Genomic DNA, 27,811 nt, shown 5'->3' on the forward strand with positions numbered 1-27,811 from the left:
AAAGCTAAAAGCATCCCTCTTTATCTGGGCAAAACCCTGCCCCACATCTAAGTTGTAGAAGTGGAGACCTTAAGATGCATCAGTTTCTCTGTGGTGGGGAAGGAAAGTTTTAGAGAACATAACACAGAGAGAATAGTGATCAAGTGTATAACAATATTAAAAGCTCTCTCACAGCTTAGTAAATCCCTTTTAACACATGAAAATGGTTCAGAGCTTTTGAAGATACTTTCAAGACCCATAAGGAAAAAAAAGGATATAATTTATATGGAAGCAAAATATCCAAATAGTGGTGTTTTTTTATCATAGGAAAATATTTTTTCATTGTAGCAAATTTACCATTTTGAAGAAATTTCTAGTGTATTCTTAATTAATCACAAATTTATATAAAAGTTACTAAAAATACTACATATTGACATGCAAGCTCATCCCCATGTTTGCAAACACTAGATCATATCACTGCCCATGCCCTTCGGTTCATGCCCATGAAGACTGTTTTCCTTCTGTACACTTTCTTTAAAAATGTGGCCAATAAAAAGAGCCCCAACAAACATTTTTTGAGTGCTACCATTACTGTCATCATGAGTTTAGATGAGCAACTTCCCTGTATTAAAAGGCCATCTGATAACCAATCACAACTTTTTAATTCCTGCATGACATCATGAGCCCTGCCTCAAGCTTTTGTTATTTTTTCCTCCGCCTTCTTCAATTGTTACTACAAACTTTGTGACAGACAGACAAGTTGCCAGAGAAGTCCAGACCAAGTTTCCCACAGCTCAGAGTGCAATATCCTATAATTCACTAATAATCATCAGCAGAGGTAAGGGATCGCTTCTTATTACAATTATATTGTAAGTTAAAAAATAAACTGTTCTGTGCAAACTTAACAGCCTATGCTATAAATGCTTATTTAAAATAAAACCCAAGCTGCTTTTTTAAAAAATTGCAGCACTTTTGGCATTACTGTTCCAAACCAAAATAGTGCAATGGGGATAAAAAAGGTTGGTAGTTTTGTTTTTTAAAATTATCAACTTATTTTTAATATGAAGCTAAGTTTTTCCTTGGTGAATTGATTAAGCAAACAACATCACCACAGCAGAGGTCTTAATTATTTCCCCTACACCTCTACATTCTGGTTTTGGTTGGCTGGTTTTTTTGGTTGGTTTGTTTTAAAACTCAGATGGAATTTTTCTTTTTCTCATCAAAAAGTAAGTTTTAATTCAAGAGTTTACATTACTATCCTTTGATTTTAGGGTTTCTACTTCTAGTTTCATTGCCACTAGAAATCCAGCATAAAGAAAGTTAACCTGCCTATTCTTAAATCAGACAAGTTGGTTCACTTACTTAACATATTTTAAGAGAAGAATTTTTTAAATTAACACTAAATAGAGAGACCCTATTCTGATTATAAGGAAAGATTAAAATGCTGAGCCTTCATCATTTTACAGCATTTGAATTTTAATCCAAAAATACTATGTATTACTTCTGTAATTTTTTTAAACTTCTTCTTTTTTTCTGGTGGCCAGTAAAAGCCGAACTTGACCTTTCTTATGATATCTTAACTTCTGAATCCATTAATCTAATTTAAATACATGTCTCAAAAGATTAATATGTAGCAAGAAAATGCAGCTCAGCTTCACAAATATCAAAGGTAATGTTTATAAATAAAATATTCTTCTCATCCATCATTGATAAAAGTGTTGGGCACTATACAAACCAATACCCCACATGACACAGTTTTAGCTGTTTAAAATAAGACCTTTTTATAAAGGACATGAAGAACAAAAATATATGTAATTAATTTTAAAAAGGAAATGAGTAAAATAAAGGAAATGTCTGGTAAACAGGAACATTTGTCACTTAAGCTTTTCCCCCCTCTATTTTTGTGTTTATTTATTTTGTTGAGAAATCCAAGAATCCATGGCTGCATGGCTCTGGGCACGGGACAAGTATTTTCATAAATGAGAGACATATCAATTTTTAGAAATCAGGAGATTGCAAAACACACAGTCTTAATGCATTCCCATCTCTGTTCCAAATCTGTATCTGTTCCAAAACATGGCCCTGTATTTCTATCAATATATACCACATACATGCATGTTTACATTTTAGGATAAAATCCATAAATACCACAGTTTTACTAGGTTTGACTAAGTATTTCGTATTTAGACATACATTCTCCAAACACTCGTGGGAATGACAGCATGCAATTCCATTGAGAGCTGTGTGCAAAGCATTCATCAAGAATCTATCAAGATATTTGTATCTGGACACATCATCCATGTGCTAATTTGAACAGGGCACTGTTTGAACTCTATTCCTGGAATGCTTTGATGTTCTTAAGGTGAACCTTGCAGCATACAACTAGTTGAAGACTATGAAATTCTGTTATAGGAGTTGTTTCCGGAAAGGAGCAGTAATACATCTAATTTTGCCTGCAAGAGGCATTTGTCTCTGGACATTTAGGTAACAGCATTTTATTTTCTTGTCAATATTTTCATTAAAACTAAATATTCTGTCCTTTCATACAAAGATAGGATTTGTTAATACTAAGTTTGTTACAGTAATTATAGTTAAGAAATGAACAAAAAGTTAGAGTTATTATACTGTGTGCATAATATACACACACACACACACGAAGTTATAGCACTTAAAAATCCCCAATATAGGTTGAACCTCTCTAGTCCAGCATTTGCTGGTCCATAGTCTGGCATGATTTTAGTTAGCCGGATATCCACTTATCATAGGTGTAGATAAGTTTCCCACGATCCCATAACGTTTGTTTACAGCCACTAGTCCTGGCTCTCAGTGTTCTGTGTTGTTATTTAGCTTGCTCTAAATGTACCCCTAAATGTCTTCTAAGAGCCCAGTAAACAGTGGAAGTGCTGATAATGGTGCTAGACACTACTGACACAGTGGTTCGACAAATTCTCTGGTTCAGCACCAGGCAGGTCCCAAGGGTGCCTGATTAGAGGGGTTCAACCTGTATTAAACTCTTTATAAAATATATCCATGGCTATAACCGGTGAGATTCTTGTATGATATAAATCAATCCACAGGCTTTAATGGAATTATTCAGATATAAATTAGATTAGAATGTGGCTCATCATCTATATATAATCTTAAAAAACCCTGCACAGGTAATAAACCATGTTGTAGAAGTCCATGAGTGTTGAGTACCAACAGAAGTATTGGTGATATACATTAAAAAAGTTTTAAACAGATTTAACAGATTACATTTAATTTACTGTTAGCTGTAACTATCTGCTTTTTTAATTTGTCTGATTCCTTATTAATATTTAAAGACAGTTTTAAAATACTGCATACAAGAAAATGAATGAGTGTTTCATAGATCTCTAGGGATCTATTCTTATCCCATGTAGTACATCACTACTCTGACATTCATTATTTTGGATGCCTTATTTCTTGTTCTGTAGGAGAGCTATGAATAGACCTTCCTTAATGTTGGATTAGCAGTAAATGTAAAGCTCATTTAGATAATTACAGAGAGCAAAAATGTTCTAATGCTGTACTTCTTATAACATAAGCAACTGACAAATGAACTCAATACATCTACATAGGAATAAACTAAATTCTTTTGTTCTGTTTGTTTTTAATGGCATTTGATTAAACAATAAATATACACCAGTTAAGGACCTGAACTTCGGAAAGTAGAGTGAGTGATATATGAAAGCTTTCTTGGATTTGCCCAAGCATCAAATTGCTTTTTAACCGTTTGAACTCACCCCTATTCCATCCCCCCATCCAGTTTTTTAAGAAGATTAAAAAGGGAAAAAACTGACTCATTACGTTACCTAAGCCTCAAATCAATGGCCATTTCCTTATTTTTATTTATTATTAATTATAAGTACTACAGTCGCAGCTAGAACCCTGAGTTTGGAGACCCACTGTACTAGATGCTGTAGATACACAAATTCATAAAGAGAGACGCATTCTCAAACATCTTCTCATCTGAACAGACAAGTCAAACATGGGAAAAAGCAAGCGGTGTTATTCCCAGATTTTAAGAGTGAAAATTGATTCATGAAGAGATTGAGTGAAATCACACATGGTCTATGGCAGGTCTAGGAACAGAACTCATATTTGAGTCAACCAAAACAAAAATGACTCAATATACAGCAAGGTCACTACTAATATTATTAAATGATTATTAGTATAACCACACAAACCATGTTGTATAACTTTCAGAAACATGAATCTAAGCTATATATATACACAACTAGAATTGCTGCAGACATTGAGTGAGTAATTAGGCATATATTCTTTTTTTAAAATTACTGTTAGATAATTATAGGATTCTAATTAGTGTAATTTCTAGACACCTTCGCTTCTGTTGGTCTTCAGCAACCTATAATTTAAGACGTTCCACCTCACTGATAGCTTATTTTATTTTGGTACAAGAACAGCAACAAAATTAATGAACATAAAGGGGAAAAAGTTCCCTGAATCAATGGAAAAATGGAAATTGAATTTTTTATTCTAAATTCTTCCTCTGAAATTGACCAACAGAATAATTGAACTTAGCCTGTTTTATGACATCTTAACCACAGAATCCATTAATCTGATTTAAAGGCAGGAAAATTCAGTTAAGATCCTCAAATATTATGCTCCGAGGACTTCCCCCCCCCCCCTAAAAAATAAGTATCTCGCTCACCTATCATTAAATCAAATGTACAACAAAAAGTAACCCAAAACAATTTTAAAATTTGGTCCATGCAATTTCTGGCAACGTGGATTCCTTTTCCTGAACTGTTTTCTGTACTCCAGCTTCAGTTCACACCCTTTTGCCCTTGTTTCTCTTTCCCTCTCTATTAATTTCTGGCACTTTCATCCCTTTGATTTCCCCCTCCATTTCTCCTCTTCTGCCCCATACTCTATTTCTGTGTCTCCCTAACATGATGTCTGTTTTTGTCTAACTTCCATCCTTTACACAGTTCAATCCATTCTCTTCCCCAAAATCAGCTTCTCTTCTTTGATGTTCAGGTTGCATCCAGATGGCTGCCCCTCTTATTCATGGTGTGTACCCACAGTACTAGTCCTTTCCTACAATGGCATGCTTTGATCAGCACTCTTTTCTAGCCAAAACACTTAAATCAGATCAAATAAGAAAAAAATCCACCCGGAGGTTCTACAAGACCTGTGATCAGTGGTACAGAAAGCGGCTATAATGTGGCTGGATACACAGACATTCAGCTAGTGGCCAAAGAACCAGTGGACCATTGGTAGAGCATTGCTCTGCTTCAGAAAATTGCTAGATGTCATTATAAGCCTTCCCAGCACCACACACTCTTATCATTTAGTCTTGTTTTATTTATGAACACTTGTTTTATTGACTTAAATGGAGCATAAACAGTAGACAGAGGACCTCTAGTGGCCTAATGAGTTAATGGTCCCCCTTCTTCCTGGACTGAAAAAAAGGAGATTTCAGAAGGACATAGATAGAAGGATTTCAAAATTAAATGGACCAATACAATCACTGGTTCAAAATAGGAGGGTACCTATGATGAGGTTAGACATATAAGGAACTATATATATATAGCAAAATTATCCAATCATGGAGGTAAATCAACTGGTAGATCTCCCATATTGCCTACAGATTTCTTTGCATGAGCAGAGTAGCAAATTGTAGTCTCAGTTTTACTCTTGGATCTGCATGTTGCACATCTAACTGTGATTAGGAGCTGCAACTCTGCACTCCATAGCTCCTGTTCAGTATTTAATCCAAGAGTTGGGAACCATTTTTGGGTTGGGGGGCCGCTGAACCACAGAAAAATCAGTGGGAGGCTACACACAAGCAAAAAAAAACAAAACAAACACAACACAACCAACCAAAAAAACTCACTGACCAAAAATCTCACTGACGTGGCCAACAGAGAAGGAGAAAAACAATCCCCACATTCCCCTTGCACAGCAGAGCCGGGGGGAGGGGGAAAACAGCCTAGTACATTTTGTGTGCTCTAGGCCCCGCAGAGGGGGGATAGGGAGGCTGGAGCACTGGTGCAGGCTCCCCAATGCTGGGGGAGAAGCCCTGAACCTCAAGGGCTGGATCCAGGCAAGCCAAGGGCCACATCCGGCCCCTGGGCTTTAGGTTCTCCACCCCTGGTTTAATCCTAAATACTGGTCTTGCTCCCTTTTGCTTTGGTATGAGGTACTGAGTTCCCACTGGCAAATACAAACTGTGACTTTTTAGTTTTTCCTTGCCTGAATTTAGATAGAGTTTCTCATCTCAACTAGGATTAATGTGATGTTCATGTAGAAAGACCAAAGGAACAACAGTTAATCCAAATGTATGTTTTATGCTGGATTATTTTAGATACTAGCTTCCAAAAATAGATATATAAACCACAGATTACATACCTCTTTGGCATTTTTTTTCCTCTGTGGTACTTACTGTTATGTAAATTATTTGTTTTAAAAAAGAAGCAACCAGGATTACTGCTTTTTATTTTGCCATGCTACCGAAGTAAGATTACTGTGAAAATATTTCATTACCTACTCTTCTTTTCTTGTTTTAGCATTCCATGTCATGAGTTAGTTTCGTTAAAGGCATGTCAGATCCCTTTCATTTCACTGATATGGCTACCACATTTAGTAAACATGTGACAAGAAATGGGTAAGCTTCGTTTTGAAACCACAGAGCCAAATTTATCCCGTGTTACTTACGTGAAATATACTTATATCAGGAATGAATCTGGCCTGCAGTTTTCAACTTTGTTCACTATGGTTTTCAACTTTGCTTATATTCCTTTGCTCGGTACGAAGGTCCCCAAGAAACAGATACAAATAACCACACATAATCAGTACAATAATTAGTTGCCAGCAAGGAGGCAAACAGTGACTGAGCTGTTGAAATACGACTGCAAGTGAAAAGTAACCTTTACGTACTGACATGTAGGATCGTCAATGTGGCCTATTCCTGAAATAATGAAGTGTGCACTCTACATATCTTCCAGATCAGTGAACACACCCATTCAATGATGGAGCCAAATATTTGTTCTGGGCAATGTGGGGGTAATACTGCACATGAACACAATGGTACTTGACTTATAAGATTCTAAATATGTGTACAGTACCATCACGGTATCACCCTAAAACGTTAGCACCAGTAATCTAAACTTGGGTACTTTCTATGCCAGTATGATATACTGCAAGAATAAGCCTTAATTTAATTATTCTTCATGGTCTAATATTGGACTGTGCCTTTTGACCGTTATCCACACACAGCTGTGTTACTAAGTCTATTTCTCTTTATGCACACTCAGGGAAGATTGATGAGCAAGGTGTGCATTTGCTAGCTGAAACCAAGCACACCTTGCAGTGAAACACATATTGAAGTCTAGACATACAGATCTATACGTAGATCAGAAAACCTCTCCCATAAATATTATTTAGGGAGCAGACAAGAACATTCACATAGGTGCTCAGGCATAGCAAGTTTAATTACAGAATTCTGAACACTCTACATATCATTCTTCCAGAACATTCAAAGTATGGATTTTTTACCCCAAAAGGGACATATTTTCATATATGCCACTATCTCACTTTAAGGTTCCTTTATTCTGCCAAACTAGTACTGTATATAAGAACCAAGCCCAATTACTATTTCACTAACAGTATTTCCTCTCTTCTTTCAAAGGTTAAAAAAATTACCATTAACATTTTTAATATATTTCTAAGTGATGTGTCTTTTCTGAATTTTGGTGGGCATTAAATAATGGTACAGCAAGTTGTGATGTAATAATTCCCAGAAACTATGGTTGTCTGACGTGTCAACCTCATGCACTGCTCGAACACACTTGTTTGGGCCAGTATAAATTGGTTAGTGCTTGAACTAGCAAGCCTTGTCTTGAATAGAATAAACATTTTAGTGTGTCTCAGCCCGTATTAGGCTAGGAGAATAGATAAACTTCAGTCATCTGAGAATTCTTGCACTTCTGTCTTGCTTTTACTGCACTTACACAAAAGAGACATAGACCAGACAAATAACTGAAGAGAATATTCCTGGCAAACACTTTAAATGTTTATGGTATATCTGCTTTCATCTGCCCAGAGTCAAACTAAGCTGAAAAATTAAAGTGGCAACTAAAAATATGCTCTTGATGTCCTATACCAAAATTACAGAATATAATTTTAGAAAAGGAGGTCACAACATTCACCCACCCAAAGCTATTAAAACATTATCTGAAATTTATGTTTAATTTCAGATAATGCTATTGCAGTCTTTGAGGCTGAAAGCAGAGCCTGGTCATGGCATACAAAAACAACGGATACGAACTAACAGCTCCTTATCCTCCTCTCCTGTAAGCCTGAAAGTCTTCATGTAATTCACAGTGTATTTCTTATGAATCCTTTTAGCCAAATCAGCAGGCAAATTCTTGGACTGGTAGGCATTCATGTGTAATAAAAGCCTCATTATGCTGCTCTCCATCCACCCCTCTTTTATAGACAGGATGGTTCACATAGCAGGCATGATGCCATCTGGGGGATGATCACTACTAAGCATTTGTCTTCCCCTACTCTATGTGGATGTGATGGCAGGAGCCTATGTATCTTAACAGATAGCTGTTATCAATAAACTTTTTTAGAAAAATGAGCAGAGAAAAATAAAGAGAAAAAGTGGGTGAGGTAGAATCTTTTATTGAACCTAGGAATGTAAAATCCCATTTAAAAAAGTTAACTAGTTAAACATTATGTTTAACCGGATAACTGGAATCCTGCAGGTGGGAAGGGGCGCTTCAGCCCAGTCCAAACACTCCTTCCCTCTCCCCCACCCACCTGCAGCATGGTGGACCATGCCGGGTTGAAGCTGCTCCTTACCCACAGTGCCACAGGGAAGGGGAGAGGTGCTCCAACCTGGCTGGGTAGCCAGTTAACTGGTTATCCAGTAAGTATCGCTCAGTAAGGTGATGCTTACAGGCAACTGTTTAACCCTTTACATCCCTAATTGAACCAACTTCTGTTGGTGAAAGAGATGATCTTTCAAGCTTACACAGTGCTCTTCTTATATTCCCGGCAACACAGCAAAATGCAAGCTGGAACTATAAGTAGTTGGCAGCCTCAAATCATCCCTTATATCATCAGGTAACTGCTTATGCTAAACAATCTGTACCACTTTGCATTTTCTTGTGATACTTGGAAGACCTTTTCCAGACCAAAAGAAAAGAGCTTTAAGTGGCTTGAAAGCTTGTCTCTCTCAGCAACACAAGTTGGTACAATAAAAGATATCTCACCCACCTTCTCTCAAATGCCCTGCGACACAGCTACATATACACTGCATACATACATTTCAGAGGAGTAGCCGAGTTAGTCTGTAACAGGAAAAACATAAAAACAACAAATAGTCTGGTAGCACTTTAAAGACTATCAAAACATGTAGATGGTACGATGAGTTTTCGTGGGCACAGCCCACCTCCTCAGAAGGAAGCTGTGCCCATGAAAGCTCATGATACCATCTACATGTTTTGTTAGTCTTTCAAGTGCTACCAGAATGTGTGTTGTTTAAGTTTTTCCTGCATAAAGATATACATAATATAAACACTGAGGGGCAAATTCTCTCAAGGGGAAAAATAATGTGGAATAAATGGTTACCACCATTATCATTTTTGTATTGTTGTTGTGTCTAGCAGTCCTAGCCAGGAATCAAGTCTTCAATGTGCTAGTTCTGGACAGAAAAGGATGGCACATTGCCTTGAAGAGCTTACCAGCATGTTTGGGGTTTTTATATTTTTACAACTCAATATAACTTGTATTTCTAAAAGCACTGCATACCTTTCTTCTCTTTATTTCTTATAAAAAGCACATCATGCTACACTGTATCTATCACTACAAAATTTAAAAGTTTTATTTTCTGATGTACTTTTTGCAGCACCACCCTTCTGCCTTTGAGCATAAATTTTTAAGTGTATGTTAGCACTTTCAGAGAAGAAAATGTATCAGATGCTGTCTCCATCACATTTGCTTACACTTGAAATTCTTTCTACTTGGAAAGAAAATGCATTAGCAAGACTAGTTTTTCCATTTCCCCTCCAAAATGGTTAAATGGTTTGTCCAACGTCACATAAGTAGTTCGTGACACAGCCAGAAAAAGAAGCAGAATATTTTGACTCCATGTCCTGTGGCTTTATCCACAAGATCATCCTGCCTCTTAATTGGCCTTATCCAACTCCCACTGAAGATGGGGGAATGCTTCCATGGACTCTGAAGGGAATCAGATTTGGCCCTATTGGAGTGATTCTGTGAAGAATTACTAGTCAACAAGTCCCATTTCATAATGGGCCTCCATCTCAGAATCTGCAGGAGCTCTCTCATAAAGTTGCATGTGCAATTCCACTGAGTCTTCTTGTCTGTCTTATCTGTCTTTTTTTTTTTTAAGCGAAATAATGTGTAACATTGTGGGAAGTAACTTCATTTTTTCTTTCAGGGACTATTCTAACATGAATACAGTCTGCACTTGCACTCATCAAAACACTTTACTTTTGTTTCTAACTTTTCACTTTCCTGCTTTCCCAGCTCCACACAGATTCTCTAAAACAAAACCAGAAGATAATAATCACTTTGCACTGTTCCTGAAAACTTCTGTTTTTTTACCTGCACTTCTTCTAAAACCTCTGACTTGTACTCTGCTTTCCTATTGGCATGGAGAAGGTCCAGCACATGACCCGCTCTGCTATGAGGAGAGCCTCAACTATTGAGGTGAACCCACAAACACGCCAAAAGCTCCAGGAGCTCTTCATAAATTTTTGTCTTATTTTAATATGCCTCTTGGTTATCTGTATCATTGTGATGCTTCTCTGAAGTTCCACTGCATCTTTGATTGCTTCACACTGCACTATCCTATAAGAAAACCTCACCAAAGGGGAAAAAAGAACTAAACAAGAAACTCAAGGCAAGAATTTCCATGTCAGCAGGTCTAGCAGTGGAACTAAAACAGTCTGGTCAACTACTGCATCATTTTCTTACTCATCATTGTAACATTTTACAAAAGCACTTCTATACTGAACAATGATTTAAATCTTTTGGAACAAAGCTATCCATGAGCTAACTAATTTGTTCACCTTGCTAAAAGGCATTTGATGTGCATGTTGTAAATTTGTGCCTTTTTCATGGAAATAAGGAAGTGCATTAATTGTGTTATTAAATTAGTGTTTCAGCCAAGTCAACTACAATATTAAAATCACCACCTCACTCTTTTACAGTGAAATTTTAGCACATGCAGGCCCAAATCTTTTTAGATATATGATATATATTTTAATATCTTATACAAGTTCACATCAATCCAAAATGATGCACAGGTACATTTAGATTTGAATGTATTCCAGATTTTTTTCTGTTCAACTTCATGCTACAATGTTACACTGTTAATCAAAATTATTAAACTTGTTCTAATAGCTTATGACTGGAATCTTGAAAAATAAAGTAAAAACTATTCTAAAGAAACATTTTACCAGAAATAATTTTTATTTTTATTGTTTCCTATATTAAGAAGGGGTTTAGGACTGATTAACGGGAAGAAAGCAATGTGAAAACTTCCATTCTGCCAGGTATTTTTTGACTCTGCTTCAGTATAACTAATTGGCATTTGCAGAGAGTTGGAATTTGCTTTTGCAGGTATATCAAGAACAAACCACCCTGATAAGAGAGCAGTATTCACTCATTGTGTTCTGCTGGGTGCCTTGAGATCCCAAGATCCTTTTGTTTTAGATCGCTTTAGCAATGAATTATTCTCTACAACACTTTACAAGTATCTTAATTTGCACCAAGAAATGCAATTTCCTCAGCATTAGAAGAACAGGAAATTCGGCATTTATCTATGTGGGAGAGGCTTTTGTATTTGGTATAAGAAAGAAAAATATTTGGGTTTTTTTTATTTTGCAGTCAGGTCACTCAGGGTACGTCTACACAGCAGGGCTAAAGACAAAGTAAGTAAGCTACACAACTTCAGCTACACCAATTGTGCAGCTGAAGTCGAAATAGCTCAATTTGGCTTTTGACACTGTCTACTCAGCAAGAAGTCAAAGAAAGAACACTCTTCCTTCAACTTCCCTTACTCCTCATGAAATGAGAGTTACCATGAGTTGGAGTAAGAAGTCCTCCAGCTTGACGTTATTTCAAAATACAGGCTTGTAGAGTAGACGCGCACTATATTATTTTGAAATAATGTCAGTTATCCAAAATAACACTGCTGTGTAGACATACCCTCACATTATTCTGATGTCACTGCATCCATCTTGGAATAAGTTTAAGGAAAGAGACTACTTTTCTTTTAAAGATAACTTACTGCTTATCAAAAGCCTTTTTATTTGAGGGAGCTCATCAGTACAGTATTTGAATCAAATTCACCTTCTAATGAAATCAGATACAGGTGAAATATGACCTGTACAATCAGATAAAGGTCAAGAGAGAAAAAACCACAACATAGGCCTACTTCCAAGCTAGCTGATGACAAGGGATGTGTTTGTGATTGTGTAGAATTAAGCCACCCATTTGCCATTACAGTATGTTGTAATTTTTATAGCAGGCCTTTTCCTGAAGTAGATATAATTTATTCTTGATGCCTGTCAAATATAACAGTGGTTCCACACTGGTCCAGAGTTAGGGCCCTACCAAAATCTTAGACCATTTTGGTCTATTTCACAGTCATAGGATTTTAAAAATGGTAAGTTTCATGATTTCAGCTACTTAAAACTGAAATGTCATGGTGTTGTATAACTGCAGGAGTCCTGACCCAAACAAGGAGCTATGTGGGGGTTGCAAGAATATTATATAGGGGTTGAGGTATTACTACCTTTATTACTATGTAGAATAGTGATAGAAATGTAGCTGTGTTAGTCTGGTGTAGCCGAAACAAAATACAGGACTATGTAGCACTTTAAAGACTAACAAGATGGCTTATTAGATAATGAGCTTTCGTGGGCCAGACCCACTTCCTCAGATCAAATAGTGGGAGAAAATAGTCACAACCATATATACCAAAGGATACAATTTAAAAAAAGAACAAATGTGAAAAGGACAAATCAAATTTCAGAACAGAAGGGGGATGCAGGAGGTTACTACTATGCTGCTTCTGGTGGTGCTGAATCATAGAATTGGGCAGCTGGAGAGCAGCAGCTATTGGCCAGGAATCCAGCTCTGATGGCACAGTGAAGACCAGCAGCAGTGCAGAAGTAAGGATGGCATAGTATGATATTGCCACTCTTACTTCTGTGCTGCTGCCTGCAAAGCTGGGACCTTAGTCAGCAGCCACCAGCAGCAGTACAGAAGAAAAGGTGACATGGATATGGTACTGTAAACCTTATTTCTGAACTGCTGCTGGCGGGGTGTTGCCTTCAGAACACAGCACTCAGCCAACATAACTACTGCTCTCCAGTTGCTCAGCTGTGAAAGCAGTGCAGAAATAAGGGTGGCAATATGTGACTCTCCTAAAAATAACACTGTGATCCTCCACCCCCCGCTCCCGCAACTCCCTTGGGTCAGGACCCCAATTTGGGAAACACTGGTTTCCCCTATGAAATCTGTATAGTAAAAACACTCAAAAAGGCCAGATATCATGGGAGAACTCCAGCAGGGCTAAAGACGAATGTCCATAACATACTTTGCATAGCTGCGAATTTGGTAGCCCTAATCATGGTGCTCTATGGAACCTTGCTAATGGTCTGAAGAGAGCTGGCTGTTTACAAAGGGCTATCTTTTCTTGTTTCCAGCAGCCAATGCACATTAAGGAACAGCTAAACAAATATCTTTCTAGTACCAATTTTCTGAAAGGACATTATGCAATTGCAAGGAAGGTGGCCCACATTATCCGGGATATGAAGGGGGGGGGCAGTTTGCACAATTACCTATCAATGAATGGGTCACATAACAAAAAAGTTTGAGAACTCCAGAATTAGAGGATTTACTGCTTTCTCAAGAACGAAACATTCAACAGAAGGCTATATGATTCAGCAAGACTTTGAAATACTGAAGTTAATATCAGTTTAATACTGAAAGTCACTAGAAATTAACAAGGATTATGATGCATTTTTAGATTATAGTCTCCTCTCCCCCACTCTTTGCCTGTATTTAATATTTGAAGATCTACTCCAGCAGCATTTACAGGGAGGAAAAACAATAATCTAGGCTATCAGTCCAAAAGCATTCATTTTTAAAAGGCTCTAGTCTACTGTATTCTGTGTGTGCAACTTCTATTTAATGTCAAAGGGAGTTTCATGCAAACATCAAGGGAGAAAAATGTACCCCAGCAATTAAAATGAAAGCGAGTGTGTCCACTCTGTCCAGTCCCTCTGTTATAATCAAGCACAAATGCCTTATTTCTAGTGAAACTGTAAATATAGTGATTACAATGTAAAACAAAATAGCCTTATAATTTTTATTGCAAAAACTTCAGTGTTATTTAAGATGTATTAATTGAAATGTCCACATAGTATTTCAAGGAGTTTAAAAACAAAGATGTACTATCACAATCTAATGTGCATATAAGAATTATTCATAATTACCAGGGCTCGACAAACATGCTCACCCACTTGCCCGTGGCAAGTGGATTTTACCAGCTGTCAAGTGCAGGGGCGGACTGGCCTGGTGGACCGTTGTGACGGGCTAGCCAAAGCCTGCACTAAGGGCAGCGTAGCCCCAAAGCCTGCACTAAAGGTGGAGCCGGGTGGAGGAGCGAAGCACTGCCGGAGAGGGGGAAGTGCGGCAATTCTTGGCACCAGGTTGCCTGCATGCAGCTCCGGCATGAGGAGGCGGGGCACGAGCCAGAGGGCAGGATGCCGGCAGATGCCAGGACGCTGTCGTGACGTGGCGTCATGACGTCACAGCCAGCGTCTGCAGGATTCAAAAAGGCTCCAGCAGCCCCGCAAACTGGAAGGCAGAAGCCAGGTAGGGGAGGGGAAGGGAAGCGGGAAAAATAGAGGGAAGGGGCTTGTGCTAAGGAGAGGGAGGGGAAGAGGGCAGGTCAGGAGAAGAAAGGGGAAGGCACCAAGGGACAGGGGTGCAGGAGAGACAAATACCAGGGGGCCAAGTGGAGACAATACGGAAAAGGGCAGGAGGGGAGGAGTCAGTGGGAGGGGGGACAGGGTGATGCTGAAAGAGGAGAGGGTAAGGGCACTGGGGACTAGAGGGGGGAGGGAGAGGTGCTGGGAGAAGGCTTGAAAGAAGGGGTGGGCATGAGGAAGGAGGGGAATGGAGAAAGGCAGGTGTGAGGGCATAGGGGCATGAGGCGAACGGAGGCAGAGGGTGATGAGGGGATGGGCATTAGGGAAAAAGAGGGCAAAGGGGGCAGGGACAGCAAGGAAAGAGGGAGGCACCAGGAGGCTGCAGGTGCCAGGGGATTCTGGGGGTGAAGCAGATGGGCAGACACCTGCAGGGGCAGGACCAGGACCAGGACCAGAGGAGAGAGGCAGGTCAGGTGTGTAGAGGGAGGTGTTAGAAGAGGGGATGAGGAGGGGTAGCTCACTTGATCAGAGTGGGGCTACTGGAGGAGTGGGCACAGGGGGGAAGAGAAGGGCTGGTGGAGGGGGACAGGTCTCAGGAAAACTGAGGGCAGTGAGAAGGGCAGGAGTCAAGACAGCAGAGGAGGGTGAGGGGTTGGGGGGCAGCAGGTACCAGGGGAGCTGATGGAGCAAAGGGAGGAGACATGGCAGCAGAGGGGAAAGGTAGAGGTTTATAAGATATTTATTAATAACTTGGGTGCCACAGTGGCACATCCAAACAAGCCACATGAACTCAGTACTGGTGCACAACACAAAATTCATTCTGCTCATGGGAGGAAACTCTTAGAGGGAGCACTTCCCCCAGCCTGTGTGACCCCGAGTTAACGTCACACACATTGGGTTTATGCAATTGCAGGATAGTTGCATGAGGGGCGGGTGGTGGGGTCCAAACTAATCCCTATTGGTAGGAGGATGGTGGGAAAAGTCCTTAGACAGGGGTCACATGACACCTTTTACTTCTGGTCATGTGTCCACTTTGCTCCGAGTGTTACCTCCAGAGGCGTGGCTAATGGGAGTCAGGGGGTGTGGCTAACAGGGGTCAGAGGTGCGGCTAATGGGGATCAAAGAGTACATTTAAAAAAATTATCTGGGTGCACACCCTAATGAAATGTACTGTGCACACCTATGAAAAAATATTGTTGTAACTTTCACTGAAGTTTTTGAGACCGCATCAAAACGTCAAATAATGACAAACAACGATAACTGCGGCCATGATAACTGATGTAAACAAACATGTTGTCCCGGTCATCCTGTTCTCCGGTGGTGTGCGTCTGCGCGGTGGAGGGTGGAGGTGGTGGCGAGTCCCTTTTTTGTCTGGCGAGTAGGGTTTTGCATAATTTGTCGAGCCCTGATAATTACAATGTTTAAATGATCTCATTATCTAAGCCGCATCTTTCAATCCTGCCCTACATACTCATGAGGGCTTTCTAGTGATTGTACAATAAATGAGATGCCGGTAACATGCTGTGATGTTCCTACAGAAGAATTGGGAATAGGCAAAGCTACAAGACTTTTCAATTTTTTGGATGTAGGGTCTCCAATTTTAGTTTGCCTTAAGTAGGATTTAACTATATATAATACCCAACATTTAACATTTTAGCCTTACTGAAAAATTTCTTGAAAAATGTACTAAAAAGGATGCACATGTTCTGGGAACTTCTTGTTGGGAACAGAGGCTTCAGAGGAGTCAGGTTTATTATTAGAAGGCAAACTCTGGTACAAACAGAATTTTCCTCAAATAAATGAAATAGTGATTCAAAAAGCCTTAAACAAGAAAACAATACCTTTAAGAAACTGCAAACACTATGATTATTTTGCTACAATGTAAATCTACAGTGTGTACCCTTAAGTTAAGGTTACAATTGTGTCAGGATTCTATGGAAATGAAGAAAATACCATTACATTTCTATCATACTTTACACCATAAATATCAGTGGAATCCAAACATAAATAAAACCTCTCTGCAAATTTGGGAACATAATACCTTATTCTTTGTATAGTTTTCTGACCTTTAAAATGAATTGAGGTACAATAAAATGCTTCTTAAAAATAATATAAAATATTAGTACAAAAGTAGGGAATGTTCAAATACACTCCTGTTTAGAAAGAAGAGTGAATTCCAAGTACAGGCAGTCCCCGAGTTACGTGGATCTGACTTACGTCGGATCCCTACATACGAATGGGGCTTTTCTCGCCGCGGAGGACGCGGGCGGCGGGACTGCTCAGATGCGCCGCGGTCCCACCACCCGCATCCTCAGCGGCGAGAAAAGCTGCTCCGCGTCTCCCTGGTCTGCTGGGGGGGGAGGGAGCAGCTAGTGCAGTCCCGCCACCCACGTCTCCCTGGTCTGCTGGGGGGGGAGGGGAGGGAACAGCTAGTGCGGTCCCCCCCCCAGCAGACCAGGCTTTTCTCGACGCAGACGGTGGGACCGCAGTGTGTCTGGGTGGTCCCGCCGCCCGTGTCCTCTGCGTCGAGAAAAGCGGCTCCGCGGCTCCCTGGTCTGCTGGGGAGGGGGGGCGGCGCAGCTAGTGCGCCCCCCCCCCGCCCCTCCCCAGCAGACCAGGCTTTTCTTGCCGACGCCTCGTAGTCTTCCTGTAGACTTCCTGTAGTCAGCCGCTGGTCAGTTTCAGCAGCGGCTGACTTGGGAACGCCTGGGGTAGAGCAGCTGCGGTGCTCTGCCTCGGGCTTCCTGTAGTCAGCCGCTGGTCAGTTCCGACTTACATACAAATTCAACTTAAGAACAAACCTACAGTCCCTATCTTGTACGTAACCCGGGGACTGCCTGTCATGTGAAAGAACTAAGCAATGTAAAGTTTTTTATTCTTTGTAGTGATATTTGATTAGTGAAACTATTTGCCTACTTTATTATGCCTAAATGATTTTTAAGTAGACTTAAGTCACTCAGTGTATATAAGCATCAAGCTTAATTAAACTTCACTTTGAAGTTCACTCTTTTTATACAAATCAGAATTCCAAATACTGTAAGTAGCTTTGCATTCTGGGAGGTTTTGTTTCTGTATTCAACTGCTATTGCTTTTCTGAACACTGCCTCATTTTTCTAGTCCCGTGGTCACCAACCAGTAGATCGTGAGCTACCGGTAGATCTCAGGGTCTCTCAGAGTAGCTCTTGAGCCCTCTCTGAACTGCGCAGTACATTTACATTAGATTTCCTCATTTGAGGAGCAGCTACTCACTGAGCAACAACACAGGTGAGTAGCTGCGAGGAATGGTCGGAGCTGGGAGGTCGGGAGGGCTGAAACACCCCAACCAGCTGACTGTGGCTTTCACAGCTGGAGCTAGGCGCAGCCTCCCTGGGCTGCGCGCAGGGCAGCCGGGCTGTAGGGAAGAGAAGCAGCTGCCCAGCCAGCTGGCCATGGCACTCAGCCAGGGTGCACCATGCTCCACGTTGGCTGGCGCAGAGGAGAAGCTGCCTGGCCTGCTGGCTGTGGTGTTCAGCCCAGAGGAGGCTGAACCGTGCTCCATCTGATGGGGCGGCTTCCCCTCTGCGCCTGCCCACGTGGAGCTTGGTGGCACCCTGGATGAGCACCATGGCCAGCTGGCCGGGCAGCCGCTTTTCTTCGCTCCAGCCCGGCTGCCCTGCGGTCAGTCCGGAAGGAGCGCGGGTCGGAGGCTTCCCTCCGTGGCTGGTGTAGGGAACTCCCTGCCCCCAACCTTGTTCCCTCTCCTCTGTCCCAAACTTGTCCCTCACCCTCCCGGCCCCCTGTTCCCTCTCCCTGGCCCCCCCGACCCCGCTGCAGAAACTTGTCCCCCGGCACCCTGCCCCCCCTACAGAAACCAGTTCCTTCTGGCACCCTGTCCCCTGCTGCAGAAACCTGTCCTGGCACCCTGTCCCCTTTCCCCTGCCCCCACTGGCACCCTGTTCCCTGCTCCAGAACCCACTAGCACTCCTCCCCAGTACTGTGTCCCCTGCTCCCAAATGACTTTTCTATGGGTCAGTGACCCCTGACTCAAGGCAAGTTCCCTGCCATTCTCATAAATAAAGACAATGCAGAAACTTTTTGTGTTTAACATAGTATTCTATTTAAAAATGAAGCCTGGCCAACTAACCCCCAATTGGGGCCAAGCCCCATCTGGCCACAACCACTCCTGCACTCCCCCTTCCCCAGATCCTAGATCTGAGTCTATCAAACACTGGAACCTCATGCCCTCAGCCCCTCACATACCCCAACCCAAATTCCTGCACCCTCACAGTCGCAAGCCTGTGGCTTGCTTAGTATCCCAACACTGCCCAGCCTGGAGCCCCCTCCCCGAGCCAGTGTCCCCTTCTCCACCTCCTCCTGCATCCAGATTTCCTCCCAGAGCTTGCACCTCTCACCCCTTCCCATGCCCAAATTCCTCATTCCCACCCCAAAGCCCACACATCCTGTCTCAACCCAGCAAGGGTCCAGCTAGACTGCAGGAGTTTTTCAGGATTCTGGAGATATCCCAGAAAAACTCTTCTGCATCCAGGGTTGCATTTGTTCTTCCGCTTTTTTAGTGGAAGAGCAAACAGCCTCTTTTGGTCACCCCCATATTCCTCTTTCCATAAGGAATAAGGTGGCTTCCAAAAGAAGGGGGTTTTTTCTGACATTTGGTCCAGTGTAGACAGGCCAAATGTTGGAAAAACCTCTTCCTACAGAAGAATTCAAAAAAAAAAAAAAAAAAAAGCAGCAGTATAAGGATTGGGGATAGCAAGTGATGGAGAGGAGGAGAATAGAGAGGGCGGAGCTTCCAGGAAGGGGGCGGGGTGGTAGATCTTGGCTTGGTCTGTCATTTAAAAAGTGATCTTGGGTGTAAAAAGGTTGGAGGCCACTGTTCTAGTCTATCTTACATATATACAAGAAGAAAAAGTATAGCCATAAGCTTGCATCAGTCCTTCAAAAAAATGGAAACAGAAGATTCAGTAGATCCTTGCTTTAGCATGACTCCACTTAAGTCAGTGGAAGTTCTGTCCTAGGAAACAATTTAGTCAGGATCAAGTATAAAATGGCAAAAAGGTACTAGTTTTATGTATTTGATAACCATAAATAGCCCCCTTCCCATCCTCAAGAAGATTGGCTTGCCATCCAAATGAAGCTTTGGCAGCATTTAGCACATAGTATTGAGCAAACCTATTTGTTTATGTTTTGTTTTCACAATTGCTAAGTTATTAAATTTTTAAATAAACTATTACGTATATGTTTATTAAAAGCAGTAAAGATACAGCCTCTGCCAGATCAAACTAGGCTCTTAATAAGGCTTTTGCTGGGCTGTCATAAATCTTACATAACACAGCGCTGGCAAAAATAAGAGGATGTGGCTCACTGTGCCACACAGTGCTCAAAACCTTAGAAGGGCAGGAAATTTCTCTATTTGCAAAGGTGTATTTGACCTATCTTAGGAAATGTTAGGCTTTTTTAAACATTAGTGTTCTTCCAAAAAGTGCTCAGCTGCCAGTTTTTGAAATGTAATGGGCTTCCAAGGAAGTTTCAGGCCTGTTATTCCATATGTGACGTTGACAAGAGCTTTGCCTGGACAACACCCCACACGTCTTTCATTTTTAAATAAAATTGCTAAAAAAAAAAATCTCAATTTCTTTCACTATGGATCTGTTCCTTAGAAGAGCAGTAGCAAAATAGGAGATATCAGATAAGTTAACTTTCCAAATAAGCTGCTGCTCTCCAGAGAAAGGAGACGATTAATGTTAGCAGTCATAAAATTTTAAGTTATTAGTTACTGTGAACATTTTCTCTTAGGTGACAGAAAGTGAGGACAGGTAGAAAGCTGAAACAAGGATGAAATACATGTGAATTACTACTGCAACTGAACCTTCAGAAGCTACAATCAAGAATTCCCTTACAAGCACAAGAGATCAGACTAGTGCAAATTATGGATCTTGCTAACAACAGAGGCCTCAACTTGCTACTCAATTTTCTGCTTATTGTTATGGTTCTGGTGCTCATGTTTATCCTGGTTAAACTCATGTGAATTACCTTGAAGTTCTGCTTTTTTTGCAATGATAACTTGACACTTCCAAATATCTGAACATAACATGTAAAGACTGTATGAGACAGAAAAGTGCCTTTAAACTGTAGGATTATTATATGCTCATGTATCTATTCTACAGCAAAACGTCTTAAAAGCAAAACAATCAGCATACTTGCCAAAGGCTAAGAAGAGCATATAGTTTCATGCCGGCTACAAAAGGACACTATTGAAGCATATATTGAGCTCTTACCACTGATGTAACAAACCTGTATTTAAACAACTAAGAATCAAAACAATCTCTGCTAAGAGGACAACAGAAATCACAAAAATGGAATCTTCATAGAGTAGCCTCTTTGCAGAAACTGAAACACAGGCCTGAAACGGACAAGAGAGGCACCGAGAGCTAACTGATGGGAAGTATCAGATTACGTATGGAAAAGAAAAAACAAAATGTAATTTTGGCTATGGAAAAGCAAATCCCACCAACTGGCTGCAGGATTTGTCATGCATGTTCAAATATATATAAAAAATAATTTATTTAAAAAGTATACCAGCAGCATTTGAAAAAAAGTCATCAAGTAGTACTATTATGGATAAGCATTGAAAAAATTTCACCAGTTAGCTGTTAGCTTAAAATATTAAGTAATAACAGTAATATAAAATAGAGAACAATATCAAGTCTCCACAGTCTACTTCCGTCTCTCTGAAGCTGCCCAAAGTCTCATGTAATAGTAGATAAGACGGCCTGGATACTTACAATTAAAGCATTTCACTGCTGTCTATGAATGAAGTATGTGCAATAAATATTTAAACCACCTTTTGAAAAATCAAAAAGACATATATAGTAACAAGCTATAAAGTCAATAGGCATTCTATTCTGTGTTATACAGAATTCCTGTATCAATTGTCAATGTATGCTTCAAAGAAAAAAAAAGTTACCTAGCTACTTTATTATATGCACTTTAACACGTTTTGTTTGATATTTTGGATGCTATTCTGCTTTTAAAACAATGTGTGTACGTTCATATACAAGGGATTTCAATGTTAGGAGTAGGCTTAATGTTTTAATTAACATGCCCTTTTAAAGCCTAAGGAAGCACATTACCACAACATGAAATATACCAAACTAATCCAAAGGCCATGGCAGTAAAAAAGAACAACCATGCTATAAATTTCTAATCATACACCTATTCACAGACATGGCACATACACTGCTGTAGAATGTATTTTGTATATATAAACAACTACAGCTATCTAAAAGTTTGTATCAAAATAGACAATGTGAAAAAAGGAAAAATGGTGACTTTATGGGTTGTATTTATATTTCATTTTTAAATTCCAAATCACTCTACAAACAGAGCATACAGGTACAGGTTATACCTACCTTAACCAGGACTCTCTGGTCCGGCAATATCTGTGGTCCGGCATGGACCACAATGTTCTTGGACCACAGAGCCCAGGAAGAGGGAGGGCTTGTGGCAGGGCAGGAGTGCCATATGGGGCACTGGTCACTCAGCCGGGAGCCCAGAGTGTGTGTACGTGGGCAGGAGGATTAACAGCATGGTGGGGAGTTCTGGCCCCAGCGGAGCTCCCTGGCCCCAGAATCTGGGGAACTCTGGCCTCCATCCCTATACCCTGGACACCAGCAGCAGGGCTGGAGAGAGCCTCAGGCAGCAGCTGGGGCAGCATGCATCCCTAGCCCAGTGGCAGCACAACCAAGTGAGGGAGGGACCTACCCTGGTCTGGCAAATCCCAAGGGTGCTGGACCAGCAAGGTCCAACCTGTATAAGAATCTCACCACCCTCCACAAATGTGTAGCTATGTCTAGGGAGAAATGCAACAATTGTTTATCAAACAAATATTGATACTACGCTAGTTCGAGACAGATAGTAAAACATTCCATTTTGACAAGACAATATGAATTTGTATGAGATACTGGGAGTAACACATTTTCTGCAGCAAACAGAGGCATAATATTTTAATTGACCAAAATGATCAGGATTGGGTTTGCCCATCAGCCATCAATGCATATCCAAAACCAGTCCCACAGACTTACTGTATTAAAGTGAATTTTTGGCTATGAAATCCCAAAACCATCTCTTTCAGAGAGCTACAACAGTGAATGTTAATTAAACTAAAAGTGACTTAAAATTAAATTTTAGCATGAAAAAGTCTCTCTGGAAATACAGTTAAATTAAAATTAAAATTTTTGGTGGGGTAATGTTTATTTTAAGAAACAATTCCAATTTTTTAATCAGGTGGGGCCAAACTGAAAATTCTCTGAGTTGATATTTCAAAATGATTTTTTTTTTCCCATTTCAAAATGCATACTTCAAACTGAGAAGGAGGGTAAACACCTTCTTAATGGAAGCTGGCAAACAGACAAATTACGGGGAAAGCCAGATTCCTAAGTAACTTCCACCCAGCACAGATGCAGTGTCACAGTTGAACTGGCATAGTATATTAGGCTAAAGTGTCACCGTTAGGGATGTTAAATATTGGTTAATTGAATAGTCAAGTAACCTCATGAATTCTTATTGGTTAGTCGACTATTCTATAGTCCTTGGGAGAGGGGCTGACAACCAGTGCACTCCGCTCTCCCTCCCGAGAAGTCCCCTGCCATTCCACACTGCTGCTTCTGTGAGGTCTGTGAGGGGAGCCAGTTTAAAAACCAGCTCCTTTTGTGGACCAGCTGCCTGTCACCCTGTGCTGCTGCCTCTGATAAAGTGGCAGCAGCTGCTGTCTGGGGGGGTGGGTCTGAACTCCCGGAATCAGCATGAGCCAGGACTGAGCCAGGCTGCCTACCCGCCCGGCTCCTAATACATTTTAAATGCAAAGCCGCAGCAGGAGTAGATCCCAGACCTGTTGCTAGCCAGGACTGAGCCGAGCTACTGACTATCCTGCTAAAAAATTTACTGGTCCGGGTGTGTGGCGGGGAAATCTGTGTAGTCTACAGCATTAAGCTATAAGCTTTTGCTTATCAGTTAATCCATTACACTATTACATCCTTAGTCACCGCAGTATGAAACAAAACAAAAATAAACACAGCAAGAGTGCTGAGAGAGGCAGTTGGGTGGATGGTAAGGGCATAGGCCTGACTTCAGTACAGGGCCAGCTCCACGCCATGTAGCCACACTTAGGTCAGTCCAAGTCACTCAGGGTAGTGAGACCTGCCCCAAAAATGGTAGGCTATGAGACTCTACTCATAATTCAAACGAAGGATGTGAAAGATTAACCAGTTAACTGGAAGCATCACCTTTAATGGGTAATGCTCACTGGTGCCAGATAACCAGTAACCAGGGGGGCTGGAACAGCTCCCCACCTACTGCAGGCAAGAGACTTCTCCTGCCCCGCAGGGGGACTGCTGTGGATGGGGGCTGCTCTTGTCCAGAGCATCCCCGGTCTGTGGAAAGCCTCAACATTTAACTGGTTAACTGAATAACTAGGATTTTACATCCCAATTCAAACACAGCTGCTGAACTTAGAGAGCAGGCTAGCACTAACAGGTGCTGAATGCTGCAGTCCTTTCCTGTGTAAAAAGTTACGTAAAATGGGATTGCTGTGTGATGGAACATTAGGCATTGTGGAAGAAAAAAAGTGAGGAATAAAAAAGCATAATGCCTGACAGCATGGGAATATAATGTGGATTCGTCTAACTCAGAGAAAATGCTAACCATATGTTTCTTTTAAAAAAATCTGCTGTTTAAAGGTCTGTTTATACCTTAAAGTACTTGATAAAACATATGTTCTGAAAACAGCACACATTAGTAAAGGCAACCTTGAGAACATTCCCATGGTTTTGGTGAGTATCAGAGACACACTTATAAACTAGCATCTCCCCTGAAATTTGTTTCACAATGCATGAGTAGATATTATAGCCTCAGGTGTAATTTCTTCAAAGCAATATGCATTTCCTCTGGAGAACAGTTCATCTGTTGAGCCACTGAACTTTTTTTTTTTTTAAACAGTTTCAATATGCAGATGCTGTCCATATAGACCAAAGTTGTGGTTAGAATGTGTTTAAAAGGCCAACTTTTCTGTACACACTTTCTGATGTTGACAGAACTTGTCCTGAAGATTACATTCTTAGTCAAAGATAAATTGCAGGGGTAGGAGTGCTTGCTTTAATACAGAAACAGCATATGTGGGTTTTCTCTGCTCTAAAAATCACTGCATTTTAATCATTACACATTTCCAAGCATATAGCATATTCCTTATTGCACTGTTTAGAAATTGTCAAAATCAGCAAAAACGATCCCTAGTGTCATGAAATGAAAGTCCTTACTCTGAAAGGGAAAAGAAAGTTTATCATCCTGTTGTTATATTGTACACAATAGCACTGCTTTACTTTTTTTTTTTTTTTTAATAAAAACTTTTTACAAGATTTTTAATTTTTCAGAAACAGTAGCAAATCGTTTTCAGGTGATTCTGCTGTTCAGACAATATTCAAAATGTAAAAAAGGATTACAAATAAATACATTTTATCCTAGAAACATGTTAAAGGTGTTGCAATAAGATTATTTTAAACAATACCAAGTTCTAATTGCAGCGATAAAAGAAGGAAACTGTTCTCCCTCTTTTAAGCATTGCTACATTGCTTCTAAAAGGCTTTGAGCTATTGCAAATGCTCCAATATACACATCTCCCCATTGTTCAAGTGTTCCTCATGTAGGCCACCACCCCAATCTCTCACTTGAAGGAGACCAGACAGGCTTTGAAATGTGATCTATAGATACCACTCTTAATCAGCTGCTTACTGGCTTCTGCTACTGTTAAGCATTATTAACCACTGTATTCCAAACCACTGTGTACAGTTCCCCAGTTTTCCCACCCTAGGCTAGCCAGAAGAGTCAGTGTACGGGAGGTGTTCCATCTCCATGAGAGGTGGTAGCTATATCAATGGGAGAAACTCAAAATAAGTGTGTAGTATAAACCAGGGCCAAATAGCTCAGAAATCAAATGCTGATCTTCTCCAGGGCAGTTGAGATTACTTTCCCTAAAGCTACAGCTTGACACAAGGAACTTAATTTTTATATAAAAATTGAAGAAGAATGGACTCCAAAAACAGTACAAAACAGGGAATTTAAAATAGAACATAAAGTTTTAAACAAAAGCTTATCTTAGATGTGTTACAATCCTGAAAATCTGCAGAAGAGAAGCATTGTTTTGTGAGCTCAGCCAAAAAGATAACTATTGTCTGTGCTCCCTCTGCTGGTTTTATCCTTGAATACAAATTATTCCGAGATCCATGGTAACATCAGTATCTGCAAACGGACATGCATATAGATGGCTATGTTTTGAAATAATAATTATAATGTATGTAATGCTTTATTTTTGTTAAACTATGTTAAATTTTATGCCCACACAAAACAGTGAGGGAGGACAATCTTGAAGGCTTAATTTTTTAAGAAAACAGAACACATCAGAAAGTGATAATGTGTCAACATCAATAATCAGTTTGGTTTATAAATGAAGCAATTAGGAATGTTTGAAGTATCCATTCTTGCATATGTGAAGATCATTGCCTACTATGAATCTGTTACAAGCCAAAAGGAAGTGGTGTTTCCTTATAAATAAATTCAAATGATAAAGTCCATTCAGCATATCACACCATTTCAATTAAAGGATCTCTTAAAATGATGCCAAAATGTAACTAGCTGTATCCTTTTTGTTATACAATTGCAAAAAGTACAGATGCTGTTCTCATATCCATTGGGTAAATTGTCTGGTATAATTAACTGCCAGCATCTGTAAATTAACGGAAGCACACTGCTAGCACTCAAATAATAATGACACTCTACTGCAATCAGTTTTTCATTAAATCGTACAAAGAGTTTAAAAGATGAAAAACCAACTATAGCATGGGTGAGTTATGAACACACTTCCTTACCTCATACATTTAATAAAAACATGCTTGATGCTGTGTCTCTTATTGCCCACCTGATGGCAGCAAACACCAAATTTCTATTCTTACCTGCATTGGGTGCTCATTTCCTGATGGAAGTTCTTCAAACTGTTGCAGCTGCCAAGATGCCAAACCGTAAGACTCCTCAGAAGTCCTACAGTCCAGAGGATTTGCATGCAACTGTTCTGTAAGCCACATCTGAGTCCTGACTGAGGGCTGAATGGGTACTCCACTCATAGCCTGCTGTCCCAGTGTTACATATCTATGCCCAAGTGTCTCACTGCAGGCTGCATTGGGCTTGCTTTCAGGTAAGGCACTGTAGGTCATGTCAAAGACATGTCTCCTATTTCCAGAGTCTGAAACACCAAAGTCTTCTTTGCTGCAACTTTCAAATTTGTATTTGCAATCCAATGTAGAAGATCTTTTTTTCCCAGTTTCTTTGTCCTCAATTTTAAGCAACTCCATGCTATTATACAAACAGCTTGGCCCACTTGTTCTTAATTGTGGTGACGTGGTCTTGTCTCTCCCTGATCTGTCAGTGCTAGCCCTGGAGTCCCCGGAAAGAACACTTTCATCCTGACTGCAGCTATCTGGTGTGCTGAGTTTAGATAAGGATGACCATTTCCTTACAGGCCTCACATCTTTCATGTCAAGAGAGTTGTCCAGTATGCCCAGATTTCGGCTTCCTCCTGATCGTAAAAGGTTTGTATTCCATTGTGAACCATCAGACTTCAAAGCTTCCCTGTGTTTGGAAAGTGAAGAGCTGGCATTAGACGGCATCACATGGGCAGTGGGAAGAGAGACCAGTGATCGGCTGGGCTTGAACGAGGAAGTACCACTTGATGTTGAATGATCTGGGGAAAAAACAGTTATTGAGTAAATAAAAGCAACACAAGCTGCATAAGCAATATTGATCAAATGTCAAACTCAGGATGA

The 27,811-nt window shown here is 40.4% G+C and overlaps 2 protein-coding genes across 12 annotated transcripts in view; one reads left to right on the forward strand and one right to left on the reverse strand.

The window, feature by feature from the left end:
* The window catches only part of CEP85L (centrosomal protein 85L), a 234,914-nt gene that overhangs the window by 67,551 nt on the left and 139,552 nt on the right, over positions 1 to 27,811 (reverse strand). For all 9 annotated transcript variants that reach the window (XM_075924054.2, XM_025184650.3, XM_089777223.1 and 6 more), the window contains one exon: positions 26,945 to 27,729. In XM_075924054.2, the coding sequence (XP_075780169.1) occupies positions 26,945 to 27,729 (785 nt within the window). The remainder of the gene's footprint in view (positions 1 to 26,944; positions 27,730 to 27,811) is intronic.
* Positions 486 to 26,948, forward strand: PLN (phospholamban). 3 transcript variants are annotated; one of them, XM_075924060.2, is made up of 3 exons: positions 661 to 817; positions 2,392 to 2,463; positions 10,528 to 11,450. In XM_075924060.2, the coding sequence occupies exon 3, from the start codon at positions 10,654 to 10,656 to the stop codon at positions 10,810 to 10,812; it is 159 nt and encodes a 52-aa protein (XP_075780175.1). In that variant the 5' UTR covers positions 661 to 817; positions 2,392 to 2,463; positions 10,528 to 10,653; the 3' UTR covers positions 10,813 to 11,450. The 3 variants fall into 3 exon arrangements, 2 of the variants coding, with proteins under 2 accessions (XP_075780175.1, XP_006123122.1); XR_332067.5 differs by lacking the exons at positions 2,392 to 2,463; positions 10,528 to 11,450 and adding an exon at positions 20,739 to 26,948 and having other exon boundaries at positions 486 to 817; XM_006123060.5 differs by lacking the exon at positions 2,392 to 2,463 and having other exon boundaries at positions 673 to 817.

This window comes from Pelodiscus sinensis, chromosome 3 (assembly GCF_052426305.1).
Source record: "Pelodiscus sinensis isolate ZL-2025 chromosome 3, ASM5242630v1, whole genome shotgun sequence".
NCBI classification, from domain to species: domain Eukaryota; kingdom Metazoa; phylum Chordata; order Testudines; family Trionychidae; genus Pelodiscus; species Pelodiscus sinensis.